Source organism: Megascapheus bottae, chromosome 6 (genome assembly GCF_031878675.1).
Source record: "Megascapheus bottae isolate mThoBot1 chromosome 6, mThoBot2.hap1, whole genome shotgun sequence".
Lineage (NCBI taxonomy): Eukaryota > Metazoa > Chordata > Mammalia > Rodentia > Geomyidae > Megascapheus > Megascapheus bottae.
In genome coordinates this window covers 18,608,973-18,635,437 of record NC_143514.1, presented here as the reverse complement: position 1 = coordinate 18,635,437, position 26,465 = coordinate 18,608,973, and the positions used below count along the sequence as shown (strand labels likewise).

Below are 26,465 nucleotides of genomic sequence, written 5' to 3'. Positions count from 1 at the left end.
CTAGCCACTCAGAAAGCTGAGATTTGAGGATCAAGGTTCAAAGCCAGTCTGGTCACAAAAGGACCTAAGACTCTTATCTCCAATTAACCTCTAGAAAATGGGAAATGGGGCTTGGCTCCAGGGTAGAGTGGTAGCCTTGAGCTGAATAGCTCAGGGACGGCCCCCAGGCCAAGTTCAAGCCCCATGACTCAAAAAAAAGAAAAGAAAAATGGGTGACAGAAGAATAGACTCTAAGAATTCACTCTCCCAAAGTTGTCACTTTCATGACAGCTCTGTGAATAAAAATATAAAAATCAGGGCCAGGAGTTTGGTCTAGTGGTTGAGTGCTTGCCTAGCATGCACAAAGACCCAGGTTTGATTTCTTGGAACCACATACACAGAAAAAAGTCAGAAGTGGTGCTGTGGCTCAAGTGGTAGAGCTCTAGCCTTGAGAAAAGCCCAAGGACAGTGCTCAGGCCCTGAGTACAAGCCCCAGGAATTGGCAAAATAAATAAGTATCAGTTCATACAAAGTTGATCAAAACACTCCCTACGCAGTGTTGTGTTTTTTCCTCCCTAGAAGCACCTTGCCATTCAAATCCTTGCACAGAAAAAGCCAGTGTCAGACTCACAAAGACTGCCATTGATTGAAGCAGAGCAAGGAAGAAAAAGAAGAAACACAAGTGGAAAAACAGGAATTTAGACATACAGATTAAGAAAAAAATGGATCTAAACTCTTCCTCTTCTGGATGTAAACTACACTCATTTGGCAAGATGGATGTAGATAAACAAGGTTTTTTGTTTTGGAAGAAGTGTAGAAAGTACAGTTCACAAGGTTCTGGATAAGCAAACATATCCCATAGTACCTGTGGGAAATCTGTGTGTGTGTGTGTGTGTGTGTGTGTGTGTGTGTGTGTGTGTGTGTAAGGAGGAGGGAGTCTGCTTGAGAGCACTTATGCTGAGTCTATGCTGTCCTAAGAGACCTGACCTTATGCCAAACACTGGGCTGCCTGAGCACAGGCTCCTCGGCTGGCACTGTCTATCTCATACCAGTGTCTCTATGCCTCTGATACCTCAAATGACCAAGTCTTTATTTTAGGAAAGTGCAAAACTGGGATACTTACATGGGAAGGGGTAGCAATGTTCAAGAAATAATGTACCTACTACCTGATGAATGTAACTGTAACCACTCTATCTCCCTGACAATAAAATTTTAAAAATGAAATACTTTTAGCAAACTATTAGCTTTCTTTTAGAGCCATGTTTTTTTTAAACTGTTCCAAGTGGGATCATCTAGCAACAAGAAGAATTTAAAAAGAAATATCCTCGGCTTAACAAGAAACATGGCTGGACTTCCTATTCCTTCCTGTTCCCATCTTATCCCTCCTAAACCTTCTTGCCCTCAGAACATCACCTGAGTATTTGTCAGGGTCACATGGATGACAGGAAGTTTCTCCTTTATTTGAGTAAGAGTTGGCAGGGCAGAGCTTGCAGAAAGAGGAGCCCTGCTTTGCTGCGAAAGTGCCAGGTTTGCATGGAAAACATTCTGAAGTGTAGGCCACACCTAGGAAGAAGAACCATATAGCAAAGCGGGGACTGAGTTCAGAGACCCAGGCCCTGGGCCTGACCCCACACCCCAACTGCCCCTGGGGAGGAGGCTAAGCGCAGACCCCTGATCCAGCTCCCCTCCGGGTACCTGTTATCGCGATATTTCTCACAAGCACAGGCTTGGAAACTTTGGACCACACTGAGAAAGCTGTGGTTCTCCAAAAGAGAACATTATTGCCTCGGTTTAGTTCAACCTAAAAACAACAGAGAGGAGGTGTTGGTTCACTTCGGAAACACGCATTTCTAACCTGATGATTAGACTCATCACATAGCCTGTTCTGACCCTCTCCCTTCTCTTCCTCAGCTTTGTCTTTCTTCTCAGGGTAGTTTCGACCTTTTTCCTCTTTCTTCTTTCCTCTTTCTTTTTTAATTTAATTTTATCTTTTATTGTCGGGGTAATGTATAGAGGGGTTACAGTTACAGTCGCCAGGTAGTAGGTGCATTACTGCTCACACATTGATACCCCTTCTCATGGTTTTCGCCCCCATTTTCCTCCCCTATCCTTTCCCAATCATCCTGTTTTCCCCATCCCTTTCCTATTTCAAATAAACAAATAAATGTATATATAATATACCAGCTAACAAAGTCAGATACAGTAACAACATGAGATTAACCAAAGGGCAAAAAAAGAGAAGTAACATAAGTACATTAAGAAGAACAATCACACAAGATAAAGCTCTTGTTTCCATATCCTAGAGATCCTTTTATTTAGTCTCATCCTACATGACCTTATGTACCTAGGTTTTGAGCTATTTACCCAAATGTCCAGAAACAAAGACATACTAAAGCCACTACAACGATGTTCATTGCAGCACTATTTATCATAGCAAAGATATGGAATCAACCCAGATGCCCCTCAGTAGATGATTGCATTGAGAAGATATGCTACTTATACACAATGGAATTCTATGCAGCCACCAGAAAGAATGGCATCACCCCATTTGTAAGGAAATGGAAAGACTTGGAAAAAAGTCATATTAAGTGAAGTAAGCCAGACCAAAGGAACATAGGCTCAATGGTTTCCTTCATTTGTAATAATTAGTATACATTTAGGACTCTCCTAGCAGAGGATTACAATAGCTCTTTTCTTTTTTTCTCTCTCTTTTCCCCTCTCTCTCTCTCTCTCTCTCTCTCTCTCTCTCTCTCTCTCTCTTTCTTTCTGCCAGTATTGGGGTTTGAAGTCAGGGTCCCAAATTTGCTAGATTGGGGCTTTATTACTTAAACCATGTCTCTTTATCTTTTTTATGCTTTAATTACTTTTCAGATAGGATCTTGTGCTTTCCCCCCAAGGCTGACTTTGGAACCCAATCCAACTATCCATGCCTCCTGAGTAACTCATGTACCACTATACCCAGTCCAGCTCTTCCTTCTTCTAGGCCCCCTCTTATAACTATCTCATGCCCTCTGCCACTAGACCTTACATTACATTTATTATTATTATTATTATTGTGTGTGTGTATGTGTGTGTGTGTGTGTGTGTATGTACTGAGTCTTAAGCTCAAAGCCTGTACTCTGGCCCTTAGCTTTTTTATTCAAGTTTGGCTCTCTACTATTTGAGCAACACTCTACTTTTGGCTTTTTGGTTAATTGGAAAGAAGACTCTCATGGACTTTCCTGCCTGCCTGACTTTGAACCATGATCCTCAGATCTTAGCCTCCTGAGTAGTTAGGATTACAGGAGTGAGCCACCAACAATCAGCTATCAGCACCTTGTGTGGTCTGGACTGGAAGCAACTGACAGTCAAGTGACTGGAATTCCCTCATTCTTCTCTGATTCTTCAGAAAGCCTGGCTCAAGTCTCTGGGATGAAGCCATAGCAATAACACATCCAGCGCTCCACCAACCACAAGAAAGGAACCAGTGCAAACTCAGCATCTCCGCTGCTCTCTTTAAGGAAGAGCGCTTGGTCCTTTCTCTGGGATCTCTGGGGTGAAGACTGGTGAGATACTCACACTGTGGAATTCCCATCCTTTCTCTGTAGTTTTCATCCACCTGGAGTCATCTGCATTGGGCTGGCACTGGTCATTCTGGACCTGGGACAGCAGGAGTTTGGGATGAGGCTCAGCTTCGGAGGAAATGAGGACTCTGAACGTAAGAGCCTTGAAGTAATGTGGGACTAGCTACACGAAAGACTTCTCAACATTGACACCAAGGGACCATTCAACAACATAGTCATTTAGGTGTCATTTCCATGACTGAGCAGGAAGAAACGCCTACCCCCACCCCCGTTCCCCTCTTTTCCCCTCCTCTCTAGGGCCTCAGCTAGCTTTACCCACTTTTCTCTTCAGAGGGAAACCAGGCTATAACTACACTTGGGACTGAGTTCTGCAAGTAAAGCTGAGCCTCTCAGCGTGTTGAGCATGCGCCCTCCCTCCTTCTCCATTGGTCAGGGCCTTACAAAAAACTCGAAGATGATGCTGGAGTCTGGGTAGTAGTACTCAAAGTTAACGGTGCCCGACTGCTTCAGGTTGACCGCGTACATCAGCGTGGCTGTGCATTCGTCTGTGTTGGAGGCGATGTAGTCTCCTCGGGGAACCCACTTGGACCTGTGAGGGGACAGGAGCCAAGGTCACCAGGTGGGAGCAGAGCCCAGCAGGCTTTGTACCATGTGGAGGGCTCACGTTCTGCTGGGGTTTTGTCTTTGGTGGAAGGATTTCACACTTGGGATTCACAAGTCACAGCTTGTGAACACACGCAGTGGAGAGACACATCAAGTAGCCTGGGGCACTCCTGGGCACTGGTGGCTCACGCCTGTAATCCTAGCTACTCAGGAGGTTGAGATCTGAACATCATGGTTCAAAGCCAGCCTAGGGAGGAAAGTCTAAGAGGCTCTGACTCCCACCAAATAGCTGGAAGTGGAGTATGGCTCAAGTGGTAACCACGTGGTAGCCTTGAGCACAGAAAGTTCAGGGACAGCACCTAGGTTCTGTATTCAAGTCCTGGACTACTCCAAAATAAAGCCTGGAGCATGGCCAGCAAGAAGAAGACAGACTGGGGTAACGCTACCTTAAAAAGAATTGGCTGTGAGGTAGATGGCAGATAAAATGGAGGATGGGAATCATTTAGTGGTTGTTTACTACTACCTGCCTTATCGTCAATTAACTACCCAAAAATCAAAACAAAACAAAAAACAAAAATGCAAACCACTGGAAGTGGAGCATGGCTCAAGTGGTAGAGTGCCAGCCTTGTACACAAAATAAAAGGGATAGCCTTATCGTCAATTAACTACCCAAAAAACAAAACAAAAATGCAAACCACTGGAAGTGGAGCATGGCTCAAGTGGCAGAGTGCCAGCCTTGTACACAAAATAAAAAGGATAGCGTCCAAGCCTTGAGTTCAAACCCCAGTACTGGCACCTATACATATATATATATGTATATATATAATAGTCACTATAACTTTCAAATTAGAAATCTTAGCTGAATAATAAAAATAAAAGGAATAGAGTCCAAGCCTTGAGTTCAAACCCCAGTAGTGGCACCTATACATACATACATATATGTATATATATATATATATATAATAGTCACTATAACTTTCCAATTAGAAATCTTAGCTGAACTCATCCAAAATGTCCTAACTAACCTAATGGCATTGCTTCTCTTTGTTCAAAAGGACATATAAATGTTGATGTATTCCATAGCATCAGTTATAAAGAACTTTTGAAGTCTGATGAATAATTAAAAGGACTCCATGAGTGGATTATGTTTGCAAATGCATTACAGTTTTCATTTCTGCCAGAACTGTCCCTGGCAGAGCTGTCTCACATTCAGTAATAACAAGATGTTTTTATTGACTGCCAGTTTCTGAACACTGCTGCAAATTCTTTTTTTTTTAAATGATACTGTATTTGCATGTAATCTACGAACATCCTCCCATGTACTTTTTAAAGTTAAGGAATTATTTATTTTGAGACAATGGCCTGCCATGTTTGAGGCTGGCCTCAAACTTGCAGTCCTCGTGCTTCAACATCCTGAGCTGTGGGATAATACTGTGTGCCACTGGAGTCAACTAAGTTCTTTACATGTACCATCTGTTTTAGTTCATTTTGAGGTACTGGGGCTTGAACTCAGGTTTATCTACCACTTGTGTCATGTTCCCGGCTCTCTTTTTCTCTCTTTTAAAATATAATTTCAGTATTATTTTTAGGGTATCACAGAGCAGTTACAATTTCATAATTCAGGTCATACATACTCTCTTTTGGACAATGTCACCCCTTCTTTTGTTTTCCCTCCCAGCTCTTTTTTTGTTTTTGTTATTTTTCAGTTAGGGTCTCTTATTTTGTCTAGATAGCATTGGATTTATTTTTGGTCTTCTGAGTAGCTGACATCATAAGTACACATTATTATAACAGAATTGGGGTTTGATTTTGTTTTTGAGATGTCTTCTAATGTTCTCTCCTGAGCTGATTATACTAATCTAGATGGATAATTGCTATATTTCAAGATTTCGATTATGTCTTTCTATGCCATTCTCACATTTTTTTTTTTGTTGGTCGTGGAACTTGAACTCTGTCCCTGAGCTCTTTAGCTCAAGGCTGCCGCCCTACACCTTGAGCCACAGCGCCACTTCTGATTTTCTGGTGGTCTCACGTTCTTTCATGCCTGGGCTGGCTTTGAACCGTGATCCTCAGATCTCAGCCTCCTGAGTAGCTAGGGTGAGCCTCTCATTTTGAGTTCATATTGAGAAATTTTATTATTCTAAGGGGCTTGTCTTTGGGTGTGACTTGTCACTTATCCTTTGTAGCTTTCCACATTTTTCCTTTGTTCTACATAGCCACTATTTTAGCTATCACATATCTAGGAGTGTTTATTATATGATCTTTCCTGTTTGATATTCTGTAAAATTCCTCCACTGGGATGTTTTCTGCTATTATTATTATTTTTTTTTTTTTTACCAGTCCTGGGCTTAAGCTCAGGGCCTGAGCACTGTCCTTGGATTTTTCTCAAGGCTAGAACTCTACCACTTGAGCCTCAGCACCACTTCTGGCTTTTTCCAAGTATGTGGTACTAAGAAATTGAACCCGGGTCTTCGTGCATGCTAGGCAAGCACTCTACCACTAGACAAAACTCCCAGCCTCTGCTATTATTTTTAAATAGGTTGTCTATGCCTTTAATTTGTATCTCTTCTTCTGCACCCATGCCTCATAGATTTGATCATTTGCTAGTACTCCAGTGATCCCATGCATTTCATTTATATTTTCTTAGTGTTTTTTCAATGTCTTTGATATAATTCCTCTTTATCTCCCATTTTTGATACCCTGTTTTCTATTCAATCAGATAGGCTTTTAATATTTCTTTAAATTTGGGCTACTAAGGACTTCATTTCTAAGATTTAATTTGTTTTCAGGATTTTTATATCTTTACTGAATTCCTCTTGTATATCATGCTTTGTTTTATGTCATTCAATTGTTGGTTTGAATTCTCTGAGTCCAATTAGTTGTTTGTGTCCTCTTACTTGGTTCAGCTGTGTAGACATCACCTTAATTTGATTATTTTTGTCATTCTTTTTTTGACTTTATTATTTGAAATTTCTTTTTTTTTTTTTTTTTTTTTGCCAGTCGTGGGCTTGAGCTCAGGGCCTGAGCACTGTCCTTGGGCTTTCTCAAGGCTAGAGCTCTACCACTTAAGCCTCAGCATGACTTCTGGCTTTTTTCTATGTATGTGGTACCGAGGAATCGAACCTGGGTCTTTTTGCATGCTAGGCAGGCATTCTACCACTAGGCCAAACTCCAGGCCCTGAAATTTCTTTTTCTTCACTATCTCTTAAGTCCTTTTTTTCCTGCCAGCCCTGGGCCTGAACTCAGTGCCTAATCACTGTCCTTGGGCTTTCTAAAGGCTAGAGCTCTGCCATTTGAGCCTAGCACGATTTGGGGCTTTTTCTATGTATGTTGTATCAAACCCTGGTCTTTGTGCATGCTAGGCAAGCACTCTGCCACTAGGCCAAACTCCTGGTCCCCTCTTAAGTCCTTTATTATGGAGTTGTTGGCTATTGAGGGAGACATGTTGTCCTGTTTATTTGTGAATTTAGTGATTTGGGGGGAGTAGCTGGGATTTACACATCTGGGCCATGTTTTTAGCCCCCATGTCCTTTTAGTTGATGAGTTATTAAAGATTGGGTAGTGGCTAGGTTTGGGTGTGTTTTCCTGTTACTAGATTGATGGGGAGTGGTTCAGTAGACAAATATTTAATCCAATGCTCAAGTCACAGTGTAGACTTCACCACTCAGAATGAGGAAACTTGGCTGCAAACTATTGCTAGCAGGGTGCCAGTAGCTCATACTTGCAATTCTAGTTACTTAGGAGGCCAAGATCTGAAGACTGCAGTTCAAAGCCAGCTCAGGTGGGAAAGTCTGAGAGACTCTTCTCTCCAATTAACCACCAAAAAGCTGGAGGTGGAGTTGTTACTCAAGTGGCAAAGAGCTAACCCTAACCTTAAAGGAAAAAAAAAGAACAGAAAAGAAAAGCTCAGGGACAGTGCCGGGCCCTCAACCTCCAGGACCAGCAGACACACACACACACATGCTATTGAAGTTGACTACAATCTTGTGTTTGGGACAATCCTTAGTGAAGACCAGTCACTATTATCACTGCAGTATCTTTAGATGAGTATAGAAGCAAACAATGCATCTTGGTAATCTTGTGATCTTCACCTCCCTCTCCTCCTCCCATGTTGCCAATGGCTTGATTTCTCTGTGGTTTTCTGCCTTCCTACCCTCTCTTTCATAGTTTCTGGTATTCTTTTTCTCTTCAGAAACAGTCTTTGCTGTGTTGTGAGTCTTCTCATTCATAGAATGAAAATGGTGGATGATTCTAATCTAATGTCTATTTTTTTGCCTAATAGAATGTTCATATCTTTCACGTCTATGTTTTTTCCCTCGTTTTTATTTCACAGTCTCAGTATTTGGTCTTTCTGCTCTTTTTTTATTTGCCAGTCCTGGAGAGTGAACTCAGGGCCTGGGCACTGTCCTTGAGCCTCTCTGTGCTCAAGGCTAGTGCTCTACCACTTAAGCCACGGCATTACTTCTGGCCTTTTCTGTTTATATGGTGCTGAGGAATTGAACTCAGGGCTTCATGCATGCTAGGCAGGCACTCTACCACTAGGCCACACTCGCCACCCTCTTTCTGCTTTCTTTTTCACAAATATCCTTTCAATTATTTTTTTTTGCCAGTCCTGGGCTTGAGCTCAGGGCCTGAGCACTGTCCTTGGACTTTCTCAAGGCTAGAGCTCTACCACTTGAACCTCAGCACCACTCCTGGCTTTTTTCTATGTATGTGGCACCAAGGAATCGAACCCGGGTCTTCGTGCATGCTAGGCAAGCACTTTAACCACTAGGCCAAACTCCCGGCCCCTCCTTTCAATTATTCTATTCTCCAATCTTGCTCCCTCTTGTTTATCCCAGTGTCTGATGTCAGACTGCTTCTTGCACCTCAGCTTAGGAACATCCATCATGGAAGATCCCCTGCAGCCTCAGGATCCTGTCTTGAGACCCTATCCAGTTGTCTGTCTGGTTCCCAAAGATTTGTTCTGAATCTACTGTTAGATGCTGTTAGGTGCTGGAGACAAAAACAGATTCGGCCTTCTACTGCTTGAGCACATGAAAGTAATCACATCGTAGCAATTGTTATAATTATCATAGAAAGAATCATAAGGTGAATTAATAGAATGTAACAGGATTTTATGACTGTATGAAAATCTCACAAGGAATCCTCCATACTCTGTAGTTGATACAATTAATAGAAAAAAAGTGGAGAGCTACTTGAGGTAGAAATAGGAGAATCACAGTTGGATACTAACTTGGGCAAAAAAAAAAGTTAATGAGATACTATCTCAAAGAATAAGCCAGGAGTGGTAGTACAGCCTGTGATCCCAGCATCATGGAAGGAAGAGGATGACGTCCCAAGGCCAATGCCTAGGAAAAAAATGAATGAAGGACCCGGAGTTTGGCCTAGTAGTAGAGTACTTTCTAGCATGCACAAAGACCCAGGTTCGATTCCTTGGTACCACATACATAGAAAAAAGCCTGAAGTGGTGCTGTGGCTCAAGTGGTAGAGCGCTGTCCAAGGACAGTGCTCAGGAACGAGCTCAAGCCCAGGACTGGCCAAAAAAAAATGAATGAGGCAAAAATGGACTGAGGATGTGGCTTAAATGGAAGAGGGATTGCTTAGCAAGTACCCAGCACCTCCAAAAAAATGTGGGGAAAAAGATAAATCTATGGACTCAGGGATAGGATCTCTAAGGAAGTGACTTTCAGTCAGAGACCTGAGATATATTGAAAACTCACCACAGGATGGAAACAGGCTGTGCTAAGCAGCCAGTGGGTGCACCTGAATTAGCAAGAGGAAAGGGACAGAAGCAGAGGGCAGAGGCCACACTAGTAGAGCCCAGTAGGCTGCAGATTTTGCCCCAAGAGCAATAGGTGTCCTCAATTTTGAGCAGAAACATATGGTGATTTGATTTAAATTCCAGATAATTTTAGCTATTGGTTCAGCATGGTGTGGAGAATTCAGAATCAGGAGACATGTTAGGAAATCTTGAGGCAGAGCACACTGGAGGAGACACTGGCTTGGCTCAGTCCAGGGGCAATGGAGTTGAATTCAGATTGAACAGAAAATCTAAATACTTAGGCCCTTGGTGCAAGCTGAAGTATTGACTTTCAAAACAGCTCTGGATGGCCGTTTTTTCCCCACCATTTCTAGAGAAAAGAAACATCCTCTGCTTCCCTCTTAGGATACTGTGGGAAGCCATCAGACCCAGGCTGGAGCCTGTCTGTGTGCCATGGGAACACTAGTTTGTTATTAACTAGCCCACACCCTGGGAGATAATGATTTCTTCAGTCTCAGTACAGTCCTCAGAGAGAGGTGAAACCCTCCTCTGCAGGTAGGAATTGATTAAGCTACATTTGTACATGGACCAGAAGTAACTGATATTAACTATTAGGACTCAATGGGGAGTTGACCATCTTAATGCACACATATGCTCTCCCACTGGCTGGTATCTTCTAGCTTTGTTTTTGCCCCTCTCCCCTGAACTTTATCATACTAATGATTATGGCACATAAAATTGAACTCTAAAATAACTTTACGTTTGAATTACTGAATGGCTCAAGTATTGGTATTTCTGGAAGATGGGGGGGATCTTTGTTTTGTTTGAGACAGGATCTCTAGAAGTAAGCCCTGGCTGGCCTCAAATTCATAGTCCTCCTGCTTCAAGTCTTCACAGGGCTAAGACTACAATTATGTATCACTTTCCTTGACTTGGCAGTCTTTTTTATATTTGCTTGCCCCCTCTCCCAGTCCTCACTATATTTAACAAAAAGCTATGTATGATTGCTTTTTGCATCTTTGCATCTTTTCACTTCTAGTAGCTAGAAGCAACATTTCCTTGGTCATAAATAAATGTTATTTGAGAGCTGGGCTCTGGTGGCTCATACCTGTAGTCTCAGCTATTCAAGTGGCTAAGATCTGAGGATTATGGTTTGAAGGCAGCCTTGGCAGGAAAGTCTGTGACTCTTATCTCCAATTAACCACTAAAAGTGGAGCTATAGCCTAAGTTGTAGAGAGCTAGCCTTGAGCAATAAAGCTAAGGGGCAGCACTCAGGCCCTGAGTTCAAGTCCTGGGAAATGTACAAATAGTAAAGAAAGGGAGATGATAGATAGATAGATAGATAGATAGATAGATAGATAGATAGATAGATAGATAGGTTATAGATGTTATTTGAAGATGATAGTCCCAAGCAGTTGAAAACTGGGTCTTGATTTGAATTCCAGACTTGCCAGTTGTAAGCTATAAAGGTAGATCACAAAACCCATGGTTTCCCCATTGCTGCAATGAGAACCATTTGCCAATTTCACCAGGTTCCTGTACAGATTGAAAAAAAATGAATATGTGTAATGCACCCAGAATGGTGCCTGACAGACAAGACACGTTTTATATTTTATATGTCAACTTTCATAAAAGCCTGAGCTTTTCAGGCAAAATCTCCATCTGAGCCGGAAATATTTCTGGTGACTAGAGTCAGAAGGAGTTTATCAGAACTCAGCCACCAGCAGCCCAAGCATATACACTCAGAATGAGGTTTCTCAATTGTAAAGAGTTTAGCACCCAAACCAGAAAGATACTCAAATACTTTCTCCATCATGCTCTGCACAAGTTGAGAGAGATTATGGCCTCTTGCAAAATTCCTCCATGCAAACCCAATTGGGCTTTATTTTCATCGCCTAGGCCATTAACCTCGTACCTCAGATCCACTGAGTCTATGAATCCATGTTTTTCTCACTCACAAATGCTTGCTAGCTCGGGTCCTCCTTGATAAGAGTGGGTGAGAAGACTCACCCTCCAGTCCTGTGGAGCACCTGGGAAGGCTCTTCCCTGACAGTGTCCCATGTCGTCCCTGGAGGGAACTGTCTAGTGTGCCTGTGTGTGTATGCACACATGTGCAGACTCACAACGTGCAATTCTCCGCAGACTCCGTGGTGCTGTCGTCCATCTCCATGTTGGCTGAGAGGCTGGCAAAGCCATGGGGCAGCTCATCCCATTCATCAAACCGGATGCCAGTGCCCAGGGAGTAGCGGCCCTCAGCGCAGGGCTTGCAGGACTGGTCCTTCATATCCAGAAATTCCCCAGCGTTGCAAGAGAAGGCTAGAAAGCAGGACAAGGGAGAGGTGAAGAGGTCACAAGTGATTATGCTGAAGGTATTCTAAAGGGAAGGGGTCGGGGTGGGGATCTAGGGCATATTTTATGGGATGTTCAGAAGGTATTGGGGTAGAAAGTCAATTTGTGATTGCCAGGAGCTGAGGGTGGGGCCTGAGAGAGAACACTGTGAACGGCTTCTTTCAGGATAGTTGAAAGGTTCTGAATACACTGTTGGTGACTACATGGATAATCTAAAAGCTACTAGAATTTACCCTGGAAAGGGCAAAAGTTTTGGTATGTGAACTGTCTCAACAAAGCTGTTATTTAAAAAAAATAGATTAAAGCCACTTATAGAAGATTATGAGGTGGGGACAGGAGCTGAGACAGTTCACCACCTAGACTACACAGTCGGATCAGTAGTCTCTGGAAGTGACAGTACATTTTAAAGACCTGTCTGAAAAATTTTCACCTTCTCTGGCTTCCTTTTCAGGAACAAAACAGTCACAGTGTTTGCTTGTAAATGCTGACACTGCAGAGAAATTCATAGGCAAAGATGAGAAATATGTATATTCATCTAGCTAGAATTGTATATACTGTATCCATTAACATGGTTTAATTTTTTTAAATAAAAGAAGCAGAAGCTAATGACTCATGCTTGTAAACCTGCTCAAGAGGCTGAGATTTGAAGATTCCAGTTTGAATCCAGCCCAGATAGATAAAGCTATAGGATTCATCTCTTCAATTAACCAGCAAAAAGCAAGAAGTGGAGGTATGGCTCAAGTGGTACAGCACCAGCTTTTAGTTAAAAAGTGAAGCAAAAATTTGAGACCCTGAGTTTAAGTCCCAGTACTTGGTGGGGGTGGCAGGGTGAAGGAAAGGAAAAAAAGAAAAGAGAAGAGAAGACAGGTACTGGTGCCATACCTGTAATCCTAGCTACTTAGAAGGCTGAGACCTGAAGATTATGGTTTGAAGCCTTCCTAGGCAGGGCAGATGAGTCCATAAGACTCATCTCCAGTTAGAGCTAAAATATAGAAGTAGAGCTGTGGCTCATGTGGTAGAGTGCAAGACTTGAAACAAAAAGTCTTAGCTGGGTGCCAGTGGCTCATGCCTGTAATCCTAGCTACTCGGGAAGCTGAGATCTGAGGATCTCAGTTCAAAGCCAACCTGGGAAGGAAGTCTGTGATCCTCTTATCTCCAATTAACCACCAGGAAATGGGAAGTGGCTGTAGCTCAAGTGATAGAGCGCTATCTTTGAACTGAAGAGCTCATGGGCAGTGACAGGCCCAAACTTCAAGCCCCACAACCGACAAAAAAAAAAAAAAAGTCTTAGTGGAATTAGGAGCTGGTGGCTCACACCTATAATCCTAGCTACTCAGGAGGTTGAAATCTGAGGATCACAGTTCAAAGCTAGCTTAGGCAGAAAAGTTCCCATAAGACTCATCTCCAAGCAACCACTCAAAAACCAGAAGTGGCACTGTGGCTCAAAGTGGTAGAGTGCTAGCCCTGAGTAAAAGAGCTCAAGGACAGCACTTAGGCCCTGAGTTCAAGTCCCAGAACCAGGACTTTAAAAAAAAAAAGCAAAGAGAAAAGAGAAGAGAAGATTCAGACACCCAGTTTGCATACATGAAAGGCATTTCTGTACCAAATTTCAAAAGAATTAGGAATAGAGACAAGGAGAAAGATGTAACTTCCACTACTGCACGAGGTAGAGCCTCGCTGTACCTCTACTTAGGGTAGAGGCTGATGCTGAGTAGCAGGGAGAAGCCCTGGAGCAGGAAGGCTGCTTACAGCATTCGGTGCCCTTGACAGGGTCAGGGAGGCTGGTACATAGGCCTGGTGTGTGTGGCACCGCGACCCTCCACCTGGAACCCGTGCTGTCACACGCTGTATACTCGTAGTGATACTCCGACTGCAAGGGAGAAACGTGTATTAGCATGACTAGACACAGAGTTTTCTGCCTACCAAACTCACCATCACAGGGATGAGGGGGGAGAGGGGTCAAAATTCTGGCAAGCAGCAAGACATCATATTGCCCAAATGATTACAAAGCCCACAGGACAACTTACAGTCATTGGATCATTTGGTTTTTTTACCCAGCTGTGTGTGTGTGTGTGTGTCTGTGTGTGTTTGTGTGTATATGTGTATGTTATGCTTTACTGTTGTACATAAACAATATCCTAATGGAGAAACAGCAGCAGAAGGTCACTAAAGATTAGGCTAAGCCAAATACCCAAAGTTTATGCCCTAATCAGGAGGCTAAGATCTGAGGATCAAAGTTGAAAGACAGACCAGGAAAGAAAGAAATGCAGCTGTAGCTCAAGGTGATTCAGTGCTAGCCTTCAGCACAAAAGCACAAAAGCTCAGGGACAGATCTCAGCCCCAGGATGGAAAGAAAGAAAGAAAAAAAGAAAGAAAGAAAGAATGAATGAAAGAAAGAAAGAAAGAAAGAAAGAAAGGAAGGAAGGAAGGAAGGAAGGAAGAAAGGAAGAAAGGGGAGGGAGAGAGAGGGAAAGGAAGGGACGGGAAGAGATGGGAAGGGAGAGGGAAGGGAAGGGAAGGGAAGGGAAAAGAAGGGGAGGGGAGGGTGGGGGAGGGGAGGGAAAAGGAGAGGAAGGGAGAGGAGAGGAGAGGAAGGGAAGGGAAGGGGAGGGGAGGGGAGGGGAGGGAAGGGGAGGGAAGGGAAGGGAAACTAAAAATCAGGAGCTGATGGCACACTCCTATAATCCTAACTGCCCAAGAGGCTGAGATCTGAGGATCGCAGTTCCAAGCCAGTGTGGATAGGAAAATCTGTGAGACTCTTGTCTCCATTTAGCCAGCAAAAACCCAGAAGTGGTGTTACATGCAAAGAGGAAATTAGCATCCCCTTGTCAAAGATGGAAGCGACTCTTGTGCCTGACAACATGCATGTGGTTAAGGTATTGCCACCTGTTTTATGGCATCTAACTGTCACTTTCCATCTCACCCCAGTTAGAGTGGCCACTATCAAGAAAACAAACAGCAACAAATGCTGGCAAGGATGCAGCCAAAAGGGAACTCTAATACACTGCTGGTGCAAATGTAAGCCTGCTCAACCACTCTAGAAAACAGTATGGAGGTTCCTCAAGAAACTAAACACAAAACTACCCTATGACCCAGCAATCCCACTTTTGGACATTTATCTAATAGATCATAAACAAGGCCACACTAAAGCCAGCAGCACAACCATGCTCATTGCAGCACTATTCACCACAGTGAATCAGTCTAGATGCCCCTCAATGGATGAACATATCAAGGAAATGTGGTATATACACACACTGGAATTTTAGTCATCTTTTAGAATGTTATTGTACTACTTGAAAGAAAATGGAAAAACTTGAGAAAAATTACATTAAGTGAAGTAAGTCAGACCCAGAGAAACAAATGGTACATGGTTTCCCTCATTTGTGGCAGACAGAATGTTCCTGTAAATCTATAAGTAAACATGATGGATGTGTACAAGTGGTTATGAATTAATTCACTGAAGTAAAATAGACTCCTCAAATAGTAATAATCTTTTAGAAAGACTAAGCCAAAGCCCAACAAAATCAACACCAAAAGTGGGTACACGCAAAGAAGGAGAGAGGGGGGTTAAGGGGAAAGGAGTGGATGAATGAAGGGGTAAAGGAGAAGAGAATACAGTGAAGAATTCATTACATATAGCACAAAATTAAGACAGGGAAGGGAAGGGGTGGGTTGAAGAGGGGTGAGAATGTTAAAGAGAAAATGTGACAGTGATCAAGATGCACTGTATTCATAAACTGCTTTGTTATGTGGTACCTCCTTTGTACAACTACTTAAAGATAATTTTTTAAAAAGTTAAGCCCAATGTGGAGCTGTGGTTCAAATGGTAGAGCACTAAACTTGAGCAAAAAGGCTAAGGGGCAGTGCCCAGGCCCTGAGTTCAAGTCCTGGTATTGGACCCCTCACTCCCCATAAATTGGTCTAGAAAAGATTGGTTTTTTTTCTTGTCCCAAACTATAGAAGTTATGAGCGAGGATGTTCTAGACAGAAGGATATTTAAAATGCAGGGCTGGTCCACAAAACACATATGTGAAGTGTCACACAAGCAGCTCTTGCAGTTGTTCCCCCCACCACCTTTCTGCTCAGGACTGCCAACTCCCACATGCATCATGAAAATGTCCTATTGCGGCCAGTTGTGGGAGGCACGCACACTTGCACCTGTTCATGTTTAATTTGTCTGTGCAAACAGCCACTCACTACTCAGTTGCCTTAGCTGAACTGGACTAAATTAACTAGAATCACAACAACACAGTCAAATTGAGCATTACACAAAACACAACAACAACAAAAACTTCACTCAGGTGAAAGAAAACACAGTTTATGTACCAAATGGTTTTAAGCATTTCGAACTCTTTCAAATCTCAACAACAGATCATGGAACTCATAATTTTTGCTCACACAAGTCCTTTATGATCTGTACTTATCTAGTAAGATGAAACTTCATATGACTGTATCCATAAGAAAAATAGAGAATTTTCCCTTTCTGCCCACAGGAAAATGTGATTGTATAACGTGTTTAACTGCCAGGAGATAAGACTAAAAATAAGACCATTTCAGGTACTATTGGGATCATGCCTATAATCTTAGCTATTCAGAAGACTGAGATCTGAGGACTACAATTCAAAGCCACTCTACGCAGCAAAGTCTGTAATTCTTATCGTCAATTAACCAGCTAAAAGCCAGAAGTAGAACCATGGCTCAGATGGTAGAGTACCAGCCTTGAACAAAAATAAATAAATAAATAAATAAATGAAGGTAGAGTGTCTAGGCTTTGAGTTAAAACCCCAGTACCAGCACAAAAATGTGTATTTTTCATATTTAACATCTGTAAAATCAAAAAATGCCTTTATTATTAAACATGAAGTAAATACTGTGTCATATTTTAACTGACAGAGCTTTTTCTTTCTTTGCAGCATACAAGAGTGTAGCTTAGAAATTGTGACACCTGAGATTTGTTATAACTTGGTGAATATGTTGTTTCTTGTTCTGTGACTACAGAAACTTAAGCCAAGAAGAGAACAATTGTAGGGTCCATTTTATTTTTCCATCTTTATAAATATTTACCAAACATATATTATATGCCTAGCATGCAGAGCTCCAGGGTGGCTGGCTCAGGAAAGCAACACAAACTCATTACTTTGAACCTGAAAAGGGGAGATATAAAGATATAGAGAGCCTGGGCTTAATTTTTAACTAGAATCTTTGGTTTTGGATTTAGATGTTCGTGTCAAGGAGAAAAACAGAATGGGAATTCTTTGTGCCATTGGCCTATCATCACTCTAAACCTGTTACTTCTCATTCCTAATCTCAGAGGATTTGGAAAAAATCTGGGAAACTTAGCATATATTTGTTTCAGTTCTAAAAATAATACTTTCAGGATGGTCTTGCTATGAGGAAAAAAGGGTAGGTCTAAATAGTGAATTAAAGAGTTGGCTAAACAGGTAGACTTAAGGATTCACTATTTTACCTGTGAACCTAGTTGTTCTGGATACATGTACAGTTGAGCATCATAACTCTCAGAAGGCAGCCAGAACAGATATTGTTTCCTTCATTGTACAGATGGTAAAAATGACTTCTTTTGTTGTTGATTGTGGGGCTTGAACTCAGAGCCTCGGCACTGTCCTTGAGCACTTTTGCTCAAGGCTAGTGTTCTGCCACTTTGAGCCACAGCATCCTTCCAGTTTCTGGTGGTTAATTGGGTCTCATAGGGATTTGTCTGCCTGGGCTGGCTTTGAACCATGATCCTCAGATCTCAGCCTCCTGAGTAGCTAAGATTATAGGCATGAACCACCAGAGCCAGGCTTAAGATGACTCTTGATGAGGTGAAATAATGGGACAGCAGTGACACAGCATTTAAGTCATTGAACTAGAACCAGGCCTTCCATCTCCTTTAATACCATAGGTCTGATAAAACACAAGCTCACATTGGAAATTTTTAGTAGTCACACCTAAAAATTCAGTACACACGACACCAGCTAGGCTCTGGTGGCTCAGCCTATAACACGAGCTATTCAGGAAACTGAGATCTGAGGATTGCCATTCAAAGCTAGCCTTAGCAGACATAGTCTGTGAGACTCCTATTTCCAATTAATCACTAAAAAACTGGAAGTGAAGGTATGGGCAAGTGGTAAAATACCAGCCTTGAGCAGAAAAGGCCAAATGAGAATACAGGTCCTCAGTTCAAGCCCCAGTACCAACATACATACATACACCCACCCACCCACACCCCCCCCACACACCATATTACCTAAGTAATTATCTGCCACCAGCCATACTGGGCTCACTCCTGAGATCTGAAAAGATGCTATTAAAATAGCTAAAATGGGGGCCAGGAGTTTGGCCTAGTGGTAGAGTGCTTGCCTAGCATAAACGAAGACCCGGGTTTGATTCCTCAGTACCATATACATAGAAAAAAAAGCCAGAAGTGGTGCTGATGCTCAAGTGGTAGAGCTCTAGCCTTGAGAAAGTCCAAGGACAGTGCTCAGACCCTGAGCTCAAGCCCAGGACTGGCAAAAAAAAAAAAAAAAGCTAAAGTGCTATCTATGTCTGACCATTGGCTGTCATTTGGTTTCTCCTGGGGACCTGTTGGATGAGAGGTCTGCTGGGAAAATGGAGAGGTTTGCTTTGGAAAATTTCCTTCATGCCACTTAGGGACAGTCACAGCATCCAAGGCTGCTGGCTCTGCTGCAGAAGTTTCAAAATAGATGCTTAGAGACAGTCAAGTCAGGGACTAACTGGTGAGCTTCCTCAATTGTACACAGTGATCAATGAACAAAGAAATCATTTCCCTAACAATACCTCAATCTATCCAGTAATCTGCCTTTGAGAGTGTACAGTCAGCACACTATACAGTTGTGCAAAGGGGACGGACAATACAAACATGCTATGTTGTGTATATGTTTCCTTTTGTTTTCTGAGATGGATCTCCTTATAGAGCCCGAGTTGGCCTTGAATTCTCAATCTCATTTCTGCTAGTATTACATGTATGCATTACCACACTAAGCCTTTCAATTTTTTTTTGGGGGGGGTGGTCCTGAGGCTTGAACTCAGGGTCTTGGTACTGTCCCTGAGGTTTTTGCTCAAGGTTAGTACTCTACCACTTTGAGACATAGCTCTACTTCTGGTTTTCTGGTGATTCATTGAAGATAAGGGTTTCATGGACTTTTTTTTTTTTTTTGCTTGGGCTAGCTTCAAACTGCAATCTTTAGATCTCAGCCTCCTGAGTAGCTAGGATTACAGACATGAGTCACCAATGAGTGGCTTCAAATATACATTTAAAAAACGCAAAAGTATATAATGGCCATCACCTAGATTTAACACATCCCAATTTCTGTCATTCTTGCTTCATTTATCCCACATACTCTCTGTTACTTCCTACCTGCTTTCCTCACTTGACATGGCTATTTTATATAGTTCTTATTTTTCTCTTAAGGTAAAATTGACATACATTACAATGCTCAAACCTTATCCACGTGGTTTTGATGAGTGAATACACTTGAGTGAAACATTCACAGGCTCACAATAGGTATCCAGAGTCTGCTGACAGATCCAGGAAGTCACCTCCCTATTTCTTCTACCCTGAGAGACTCCAGAGCCAGGCAGGGATCTCCTGCTATAACTGTTCACACTAGCCAGCCAGGCTGCATACGCCACATCTTCTCAAGGAAGCACATCATCCTGCCTGCATTTGTCTTGGCTGGCACAGAGCTTACTCAACAGGTTCTTCAGCAAACCTGGATTTTGACCACAATCAACTTGTGACTAAAGCCTTGGGGCCTGGAAAGCCACCTCTCATAGTTTCCCCCCCCCCCCCCCCACAGACAGCCTTATTTCCCTTCTTCCCTAAAAGCAGATCCTTTGGGAAAGACGGGGCAAGTGGCCTTGGGCTGAGGGCTGCAAGTCAATGGGTAGAGCTTCTTTGAGTGGGGGGGATGAGGACAGTCCTGGTGCTTGAACTCAGTGCATAGACCCTGTCTCTGAGCTCCTTTTGCTCAAGGCTAGCACTTTACCACTTCGAACCACAGCTTCACTTCTGGTTTTCTGGAGGTTAATTGGAGACAAGAGTCCTATGGGAACTTTCTAGCCTAGACTGACTTTGAAGCAATCCTCAGATCTTAGCCTTCTGAGGCCAGGATTATAAGCATGAGCCAAGAGTGCCTGGTGGTAGTTGCTTTGTGTTTTTTGGGGGGGAAAGGGGTGTCTGTGTGTGTCTGTATAGGCACAATCACTGGTTGAACTTGGGGCCTTGTGCTCTCCCTAAGCTTTTCCACTCAAGGCTGGCACTCTTTACCACTTCAGTCATGCCTCCATTTCTGGCTTTTTGCTGGTTAATTGGAGATATGAGCCTCTTGGATTTGTTTGCCAGGGCTGGCTTTGAAGGGGGATCCTTGAGTTTAGCTAGGATTACAGGTATACAATACCAGTGCCTAGCTGATAGTTGCTTCAATAGCAAATGCTTCTCTGTTTAGAAAGCACCTGGCCCAGACCAGAGCAGACCCCATGAGTAATACCAGGTGAAGGGCAGGTGTTTCTTTGGCTTTCTCCAGAAGTGTCCCCACTGTCAGATATATGGCAGGATTTGAAAAGTCAGTTCCGAGAAAGAGACTTTCAAACCCAGCCTTGGCAAGGTGCTTTCTTGAACTTCTGCTCCTTATCCTTGTTGTTGTTGGGAGTCCCCAACAAAAGTTTAGGATGCATGTTCTGGTAGAGGCACAGGGCATAACAACCTGAACTTCTGGTCCACTGGGCGGGGGAGGGAGGTGGGGGGAAGAAGAGGAGGGGGAGGAGGAAGAGGAAGAGGATATCTTACTCATTATCCTTTAGTTGAGCAATGGGGTAGGTCTCATCCCACACCCCCTTGGGACTGTACACTGAGTGCTACATCCTGAGTCCTAGGGTCTGAGGATGTACCATCTCGAGTCCTCTGGCACTGACATTTATGTGAATATCAAAATTGCCTAGAGATTATGTTAAAAATACACATACCTTGGCTCTACCCACAAGATTCTGATTCTCCTCTACATCTTCCTCCCTGCCCTCTTCTTTCAAAACTCATTCTTTTATTTGTATTTGGTTATTTGAAATTGGATAGGGAAGGGGGGAAAACCAAGATGGGGGGGTGGGAGGGAGGGTAATGGGGACCAAGACATGTGAAAGGGTATCAATGTATGTGAATTAATGCACCTTCTATCTGACAAATATCATGTAACCCTTTTATTAATTACAATAAAAAATATTAAAAAAAATCTTTTAGTCATCAAATGTTAAATATGGATTAAAATATATTTCTTTAACTTTCTGCATTTTTAATACCTGTGAAAATTAATAAACTTGTTAAAGAATAAAAAAAACTCATTCTTTTATGCCTCAAGACTTAAGCATGTATACCATGTGGAAGGAAATTAAAACATTTCTCACAAGATAGGATCCTTAATTTATAGCACACAGACCACTTCCCTATAAAGCAGGATGCAGAATCTAAGTATATGCACTTTTTTTCTGGGCAGTAGGTCACAGTGTTCTTTTGCTTTTGCCAGTCCTGGGGCTTGAATTCAAATCCTTAGCACTGTCCTTGGGCTTTCTCAAGGCTAGAGTTCTACCACTTGAGCCACAGCACCACTTCTGGTTTTTCTATGTTTGTCATACCGAGGAATCGAACCCCGGTCTTTGTGCATGCCGGGAACACACTCTACCACTAGGCCAAACTCCTGGCCCTAGGTAATAGTTTTTATTACACACTCTAAGGAGTTTATTGTCCTTCCTACAAAGGAAAACATTCAAACCCACCATAATGGCTTGCTAGTTTTCGAGTAGCTTAATAGTTTACAAACCCAAGGCTGTTCACTTTATAACAGGGTAGTTGAAAATTTTTGATCCAGTGATTTTCAAAATATGCTCCAGACTGCTGGTGTTTTGATTTTTAATTTATTATTATTATTATTATTATTATTATTATTATCACTGCTATCATTGTTATATCATTATTATTTCTGTGCCAGTACTGAGGCTTGAAGTCAGGGCCTGAGCACTGTCCCTTAGTTTTTACAGTCATGGCTGGTATGCTACTACTTGAACCATACTTCTACTTCTGGATTTTTTGGTGGTTAATTAGAGATAAGAGTCTCACAGATTTTCCTGCCTGGGATAGCTTTAAACCTTAATCCTCCATCTCAGCCTCTTGAGCCACCAACACACAGCTGCAGATGTTTTAAAAGATAGCCTCACCAAAGAGGAACAGGGAGATGTCTCTTAATAGTGTAATGCATTTAAAAAAAAACCCTCTTTTACAGATCTATATTTCTAAGTTAAAAATACTGTTTGAGGGCCGGAAGTTTGGCCTAATGGTAGAGTGCTTGCCTAGCATGCACGAAGACCCGGGTTCAATTCCTTGGTACCACATACATAGAAAAAGGTGGAAGTGGTGTCTTGGCTCAAGTGATAGAGCTCTAGCCTTGAGAAAAGTCCAAGGACAGTGCGCAAGCCTCACAACTGGTAAAAAAAAATACTGTTTGAATCAGGTTTCACCCACCAAAAAATTTAGGATGCCAGAACCTTTACTTGAATGGCTGGGTAGCTAATGGTGGGTGGCACACAGGTCCTGAGACTGCTGCTCAAGAAGGCCTCCAACTTACCACACAGGCAACTAACTACTTACTAATAAGACTTCCTTCCCCCATATCAAGTACCAGACCCCAAGCTGCCTGGTTACAGCTAGCTGTCCTCCTACCGTGTGTGGTTGCCCTAAGACACCTAACGTAAGGAGTCTAGGGGAATCTTGGCTTTACATGGACTGGCTACTCTTTATTTATTTATTTTTTTTGGCCAGTCTTGCAGCTTGAACTCAAGGTCTGGGCACTATACCTGAACTTCTTGTGCTCAGGCTAGTGCTCTACCACTTGAGCCACAGTGCCACTTCCAGCTTTTTCTGTTTATGTGGTACTGAGGAATTGAACCCAGGGCTTCATGTATGCTAGGCAAGCACTCTACCACCAAACCACATTCCCAGCCCAAGATGCACCATTCTACTACTCTGGATTTCCAGCTTCTACTCTGTGTGTGTGTGTGTGTGTGTGTGTGTGTGTGTGAGAGAGAGAGAGAGAGAGATACAGAGAGACAGAGAGACAGAGAGACAGAGACAGAGAGACAGAGAGAGACAGAGACAGAGAGAGACACACAGAGAGACAGAGAAAGAGATGGAGATGCAGAGACAGAGACAGAGAGATGGAGACAGAGACAGAGAGACAGAGACTCTACCACTTGAGTCATACCTCCACTCTGGCATTTTGGTGGCTCATTAGAAATAACAGTCTTGCAGACTTTTCTGCCTCACTAGTGTTGAACCTCCATCCTCCAATTTCAGCCTCCTAAGTAGCTAGGATTACAGGTGTGAGCCTCTGGCAGCCAGCGGCAGCTTTCCTTGAAATCAGATCCACAGAAGGTGGCTCCCACCTACCTAAGGAACACATCAACCACCAAAGCAAATCCTAGGTCTCCACACAAGCTGCCACTGTGCTTGGCACCCGGCGGAGCCCTCTCTGCTCTTCTACCTGTCTAAAGCTTTAGAGTCTCTATTAGAGTCTCTATTGGTCTGGGGGATCTGAGATCCCCAGGGCTACAGGTGGGTCTCATGAGGGCACAGCACTGACTGGTGTTAACCACTACTGCAGTGAGCATGTGTAAGCTCCCATGTGCCCATGCTGGGCTGGAACTGAAACTCTTCTCCATTAGCTCCCATTAACCCTCCTGAAATCTTGCTAAAGTTTAGGCTAAAATTAGCTAGATCCCCATCATCTCAGAAACAAACTGAGCATGGTGGCCTCAACTATAAAGGAGTCAAAGGCAAAAAGAGGGAGGAGGGTGGCAGAAGGTCCTATCTGAAAGGTAACTAAAACTAAAAAGGGAGTTAGGAATCCACTGTGAAGTCCTAAGTTCAAGTTCCACTACCACCACCAGAAAGGAAAAAATAAAGCCAGTTACTGCTTAAGAAGGTTCATGCAGAGAAGATATTATTTCCCTTTTTCTGTATAAGAAAATAAGACCTAGAGAAAGGAGGCTTCTCAACATTCCTGATCTCATAGTAATGAAAGAAAAAAGAAGATGATGATGATGAAACAAATGCATTTTATATATTATATTATAGATATAATACATCTAGTGATAAGGCTCTCCTGGGTCTCCCACTTGATGTGTGGGGCCTGACCTGGCTCACCCTCTTTTCTAATCCCTGCCTACTCATCCATATGCAACAACATCTGTCATTTGCCCACTCCTTCTCCCCAGCAGCTTGGCAGGATTGCTGTGCCTGGCTGCCCACAGTAATGACCCCCAGTACCCCATCAGGTACAAGGGCTTTTCAGTATTGGTTGTAAATATCAGCGGGATTGAAAAGGCTTTGTTGCCAAGAAACAAAATGTCCTTTTACAGGTTGCCACCCCTTTTCTGACAGGGCAGAGAACAGAGCACAGTTTACAAGTCAGGGTTTTATGAGATTGGAGATCAAAGCTGTGCATCTCTTGCTTTGTAATGAGACTGAAATGTCCCATCAAAATGTTTTTTACCTGAGCTTTCAAACATACAAGTCCAAACCAGGCCAATGAAGGTCTGGCTTATGCCAAGGCCAGAGTCTGGATGTGTGCAATGTTTGGGGTAGAGAACTGTAGCCTAGAGAATAGATTCTACCTTAGAGAACTAGGTCAATACACATGGGTTCTGTGACATCACTAGAGCCAACAGATCTGAGCTATCACTGCAGCCTATGTGTCTAGAACAATGTTTCTTAAACTGGTGTCTCTAGGCCCCTGAGGGTTCCCATATTGTTCTTAGAGTCCTCGAGGTCTCTAGCTTTAAAATAATGATGGTTGCTGGGCACTAGTGGCTCATGCTTGTAATCCTAGCTACTCAGGGGGGCTAAGATCTGAGGATCACGGTTCAAAGCCAGCCCAGGCAGTAAGATCCGTGAAACTCGTATTTCCAAGTAACCACCAGAAAACTAGAAGTGGTGATGTGGCTCAAGTAGCAGAACACAAGCCTAGAGTTGAAGAACTCAGGAATAGCGCCCAGGCTGAGAGTTCAAGCCCTGTGACTGACAAATAATAATAAGAAGAAGAATGGTAATGACAATGAAGATAAGGCTGGGAAGTAGTGGCTCACATTTGTATCCTAGCTACTCAGGAAGCTGAGATTTGAGGATCATGATTCAAAGCTAACCTAGACGGGAAAGCTCTTGAGATTTTTTTTTTTTAATCTCCAATGAGCCACCAAAAAGACAGAAGTAGAGCTGTGACTCAAGTGGTAGAGTACCAGTCTTGAGCAAAAAAGTAATGGACAGTGCCCAGGCCCTGAGTACAAGTTTCAATACCAGCATAAATACACACACACACACACACACACACACACACACACACACACACACACAATAATAATAATAATAACAGACAAGGTACAGAGGTTTCTCACATATCTCCTTTCTGAGAGTCCTCTATCAATATCATCTCCCTACCACAGTGTGTACTGGCTAAGGTTGATGCAGCATCACTACCTGGGTCCATTGTTTAGAATAGGGTCACATTTTGTTGTTGATGATGGTGGACAAGGGGCTTGAACTCAGGGCCTGGGCATTGTTCCTGAATTCTTTTTGCTCAAGGCTACCACTTTGACCCACAGCTCCACTTCTAGTGTTCAGGTGGTTAATTGGAGCTAAGAGTTTTACAGACTTTCCTGCCAGGACTGGCTTTAAATCCTCAGATCTCAGCCTCCTGAAGAACTAGAATTACAAATGTGAGCCACTGGTACCCAGATTAATATGATTTTCTTTTTTTATATATATTTTTTATTGTAATTAATAAAAGGGTTACATGATATTTGCCAGATAGAAGGTGTATTAATTCACATACATTGATACCCAAAATTAATGTGATTTTCAATGGGAACATATCTGAGTTCATTTGATAGCCACCTGGCCTGCAGGTCCCAAAGGCTGCCTTTGCATTTGTGTTGCATCTACTTCTTTACCCAGGATGGCTCTCAATTCTTTCACATTTGTCCCTTAGGATAGCAGGTACCTCACATCTTCAATCCTAATTATCTCAGAGGCAGAGAACAGGAAGATGGTGGCTCAAGACCAGCTTAAGCAAAAATTTTATAAGACCCTCTTTTCAACTGACAGTTGAACATGGTGGCAGGTACCAGTCTACTGTGTCAAGAAGTAG

At 42.8% G+C, this 26,465-nt stretch overlaps 1 protein-coding gene and 1 non-coding gene across 6 annotated transcripts in view; one reads left to right on the top strand and one right to left on the bottom strand.

Moving 5' to 3' along the window:
- The window catches only part of Elapor1 (endosome-lysosome associated apoptosis and autophagy regulator 1), a 75,159-nt gene that overhangs the window by 30,184 nt on the left and 18,510 nt on the right, over positions 1-26,465 (bottom strand). For all 5 annotated transcript variants that reach the window (XM_090334335.1, XM_090334334.1, XM_090334332.1 and 2 more), the window contains 6 exons: positions 14,008-14,128; positions 12,033-12,225; positions 3,984-4,131; positions 3,538-3,618; positions 1,675-1,780; positions 1,393-1,542 (listed from right to left, as the gene is read on the bottom strand). In XM_090334335.1, coding sequence (XP_090190461.1) covers positions 1,393-1,542; positions 1,675-1,780; positions 3,538-3,618; positions 3,984-4,131; positions 12,033-12,225; positions 14,008-14,128 — 799 coding nt within the window. The remainder of the gene's footprint in view (positions 1-1,392; positions 1,543-1,674; positions 1,781-3,537; positions 3,619-3,983; positions 4,132-12,032; positions 12,226-14,007; positions 14,129-26,465) is intronic.
- LOC150061445 (U6atac minor spliceosomal RNA) lies at positions 15,052-15,174 on the top strand. Its single transcript, XR_016536078.1, has one exon. It is a non-coding gene; the product is annotated as a U6atac minor spliceosomal RNA (small nuclear RNA).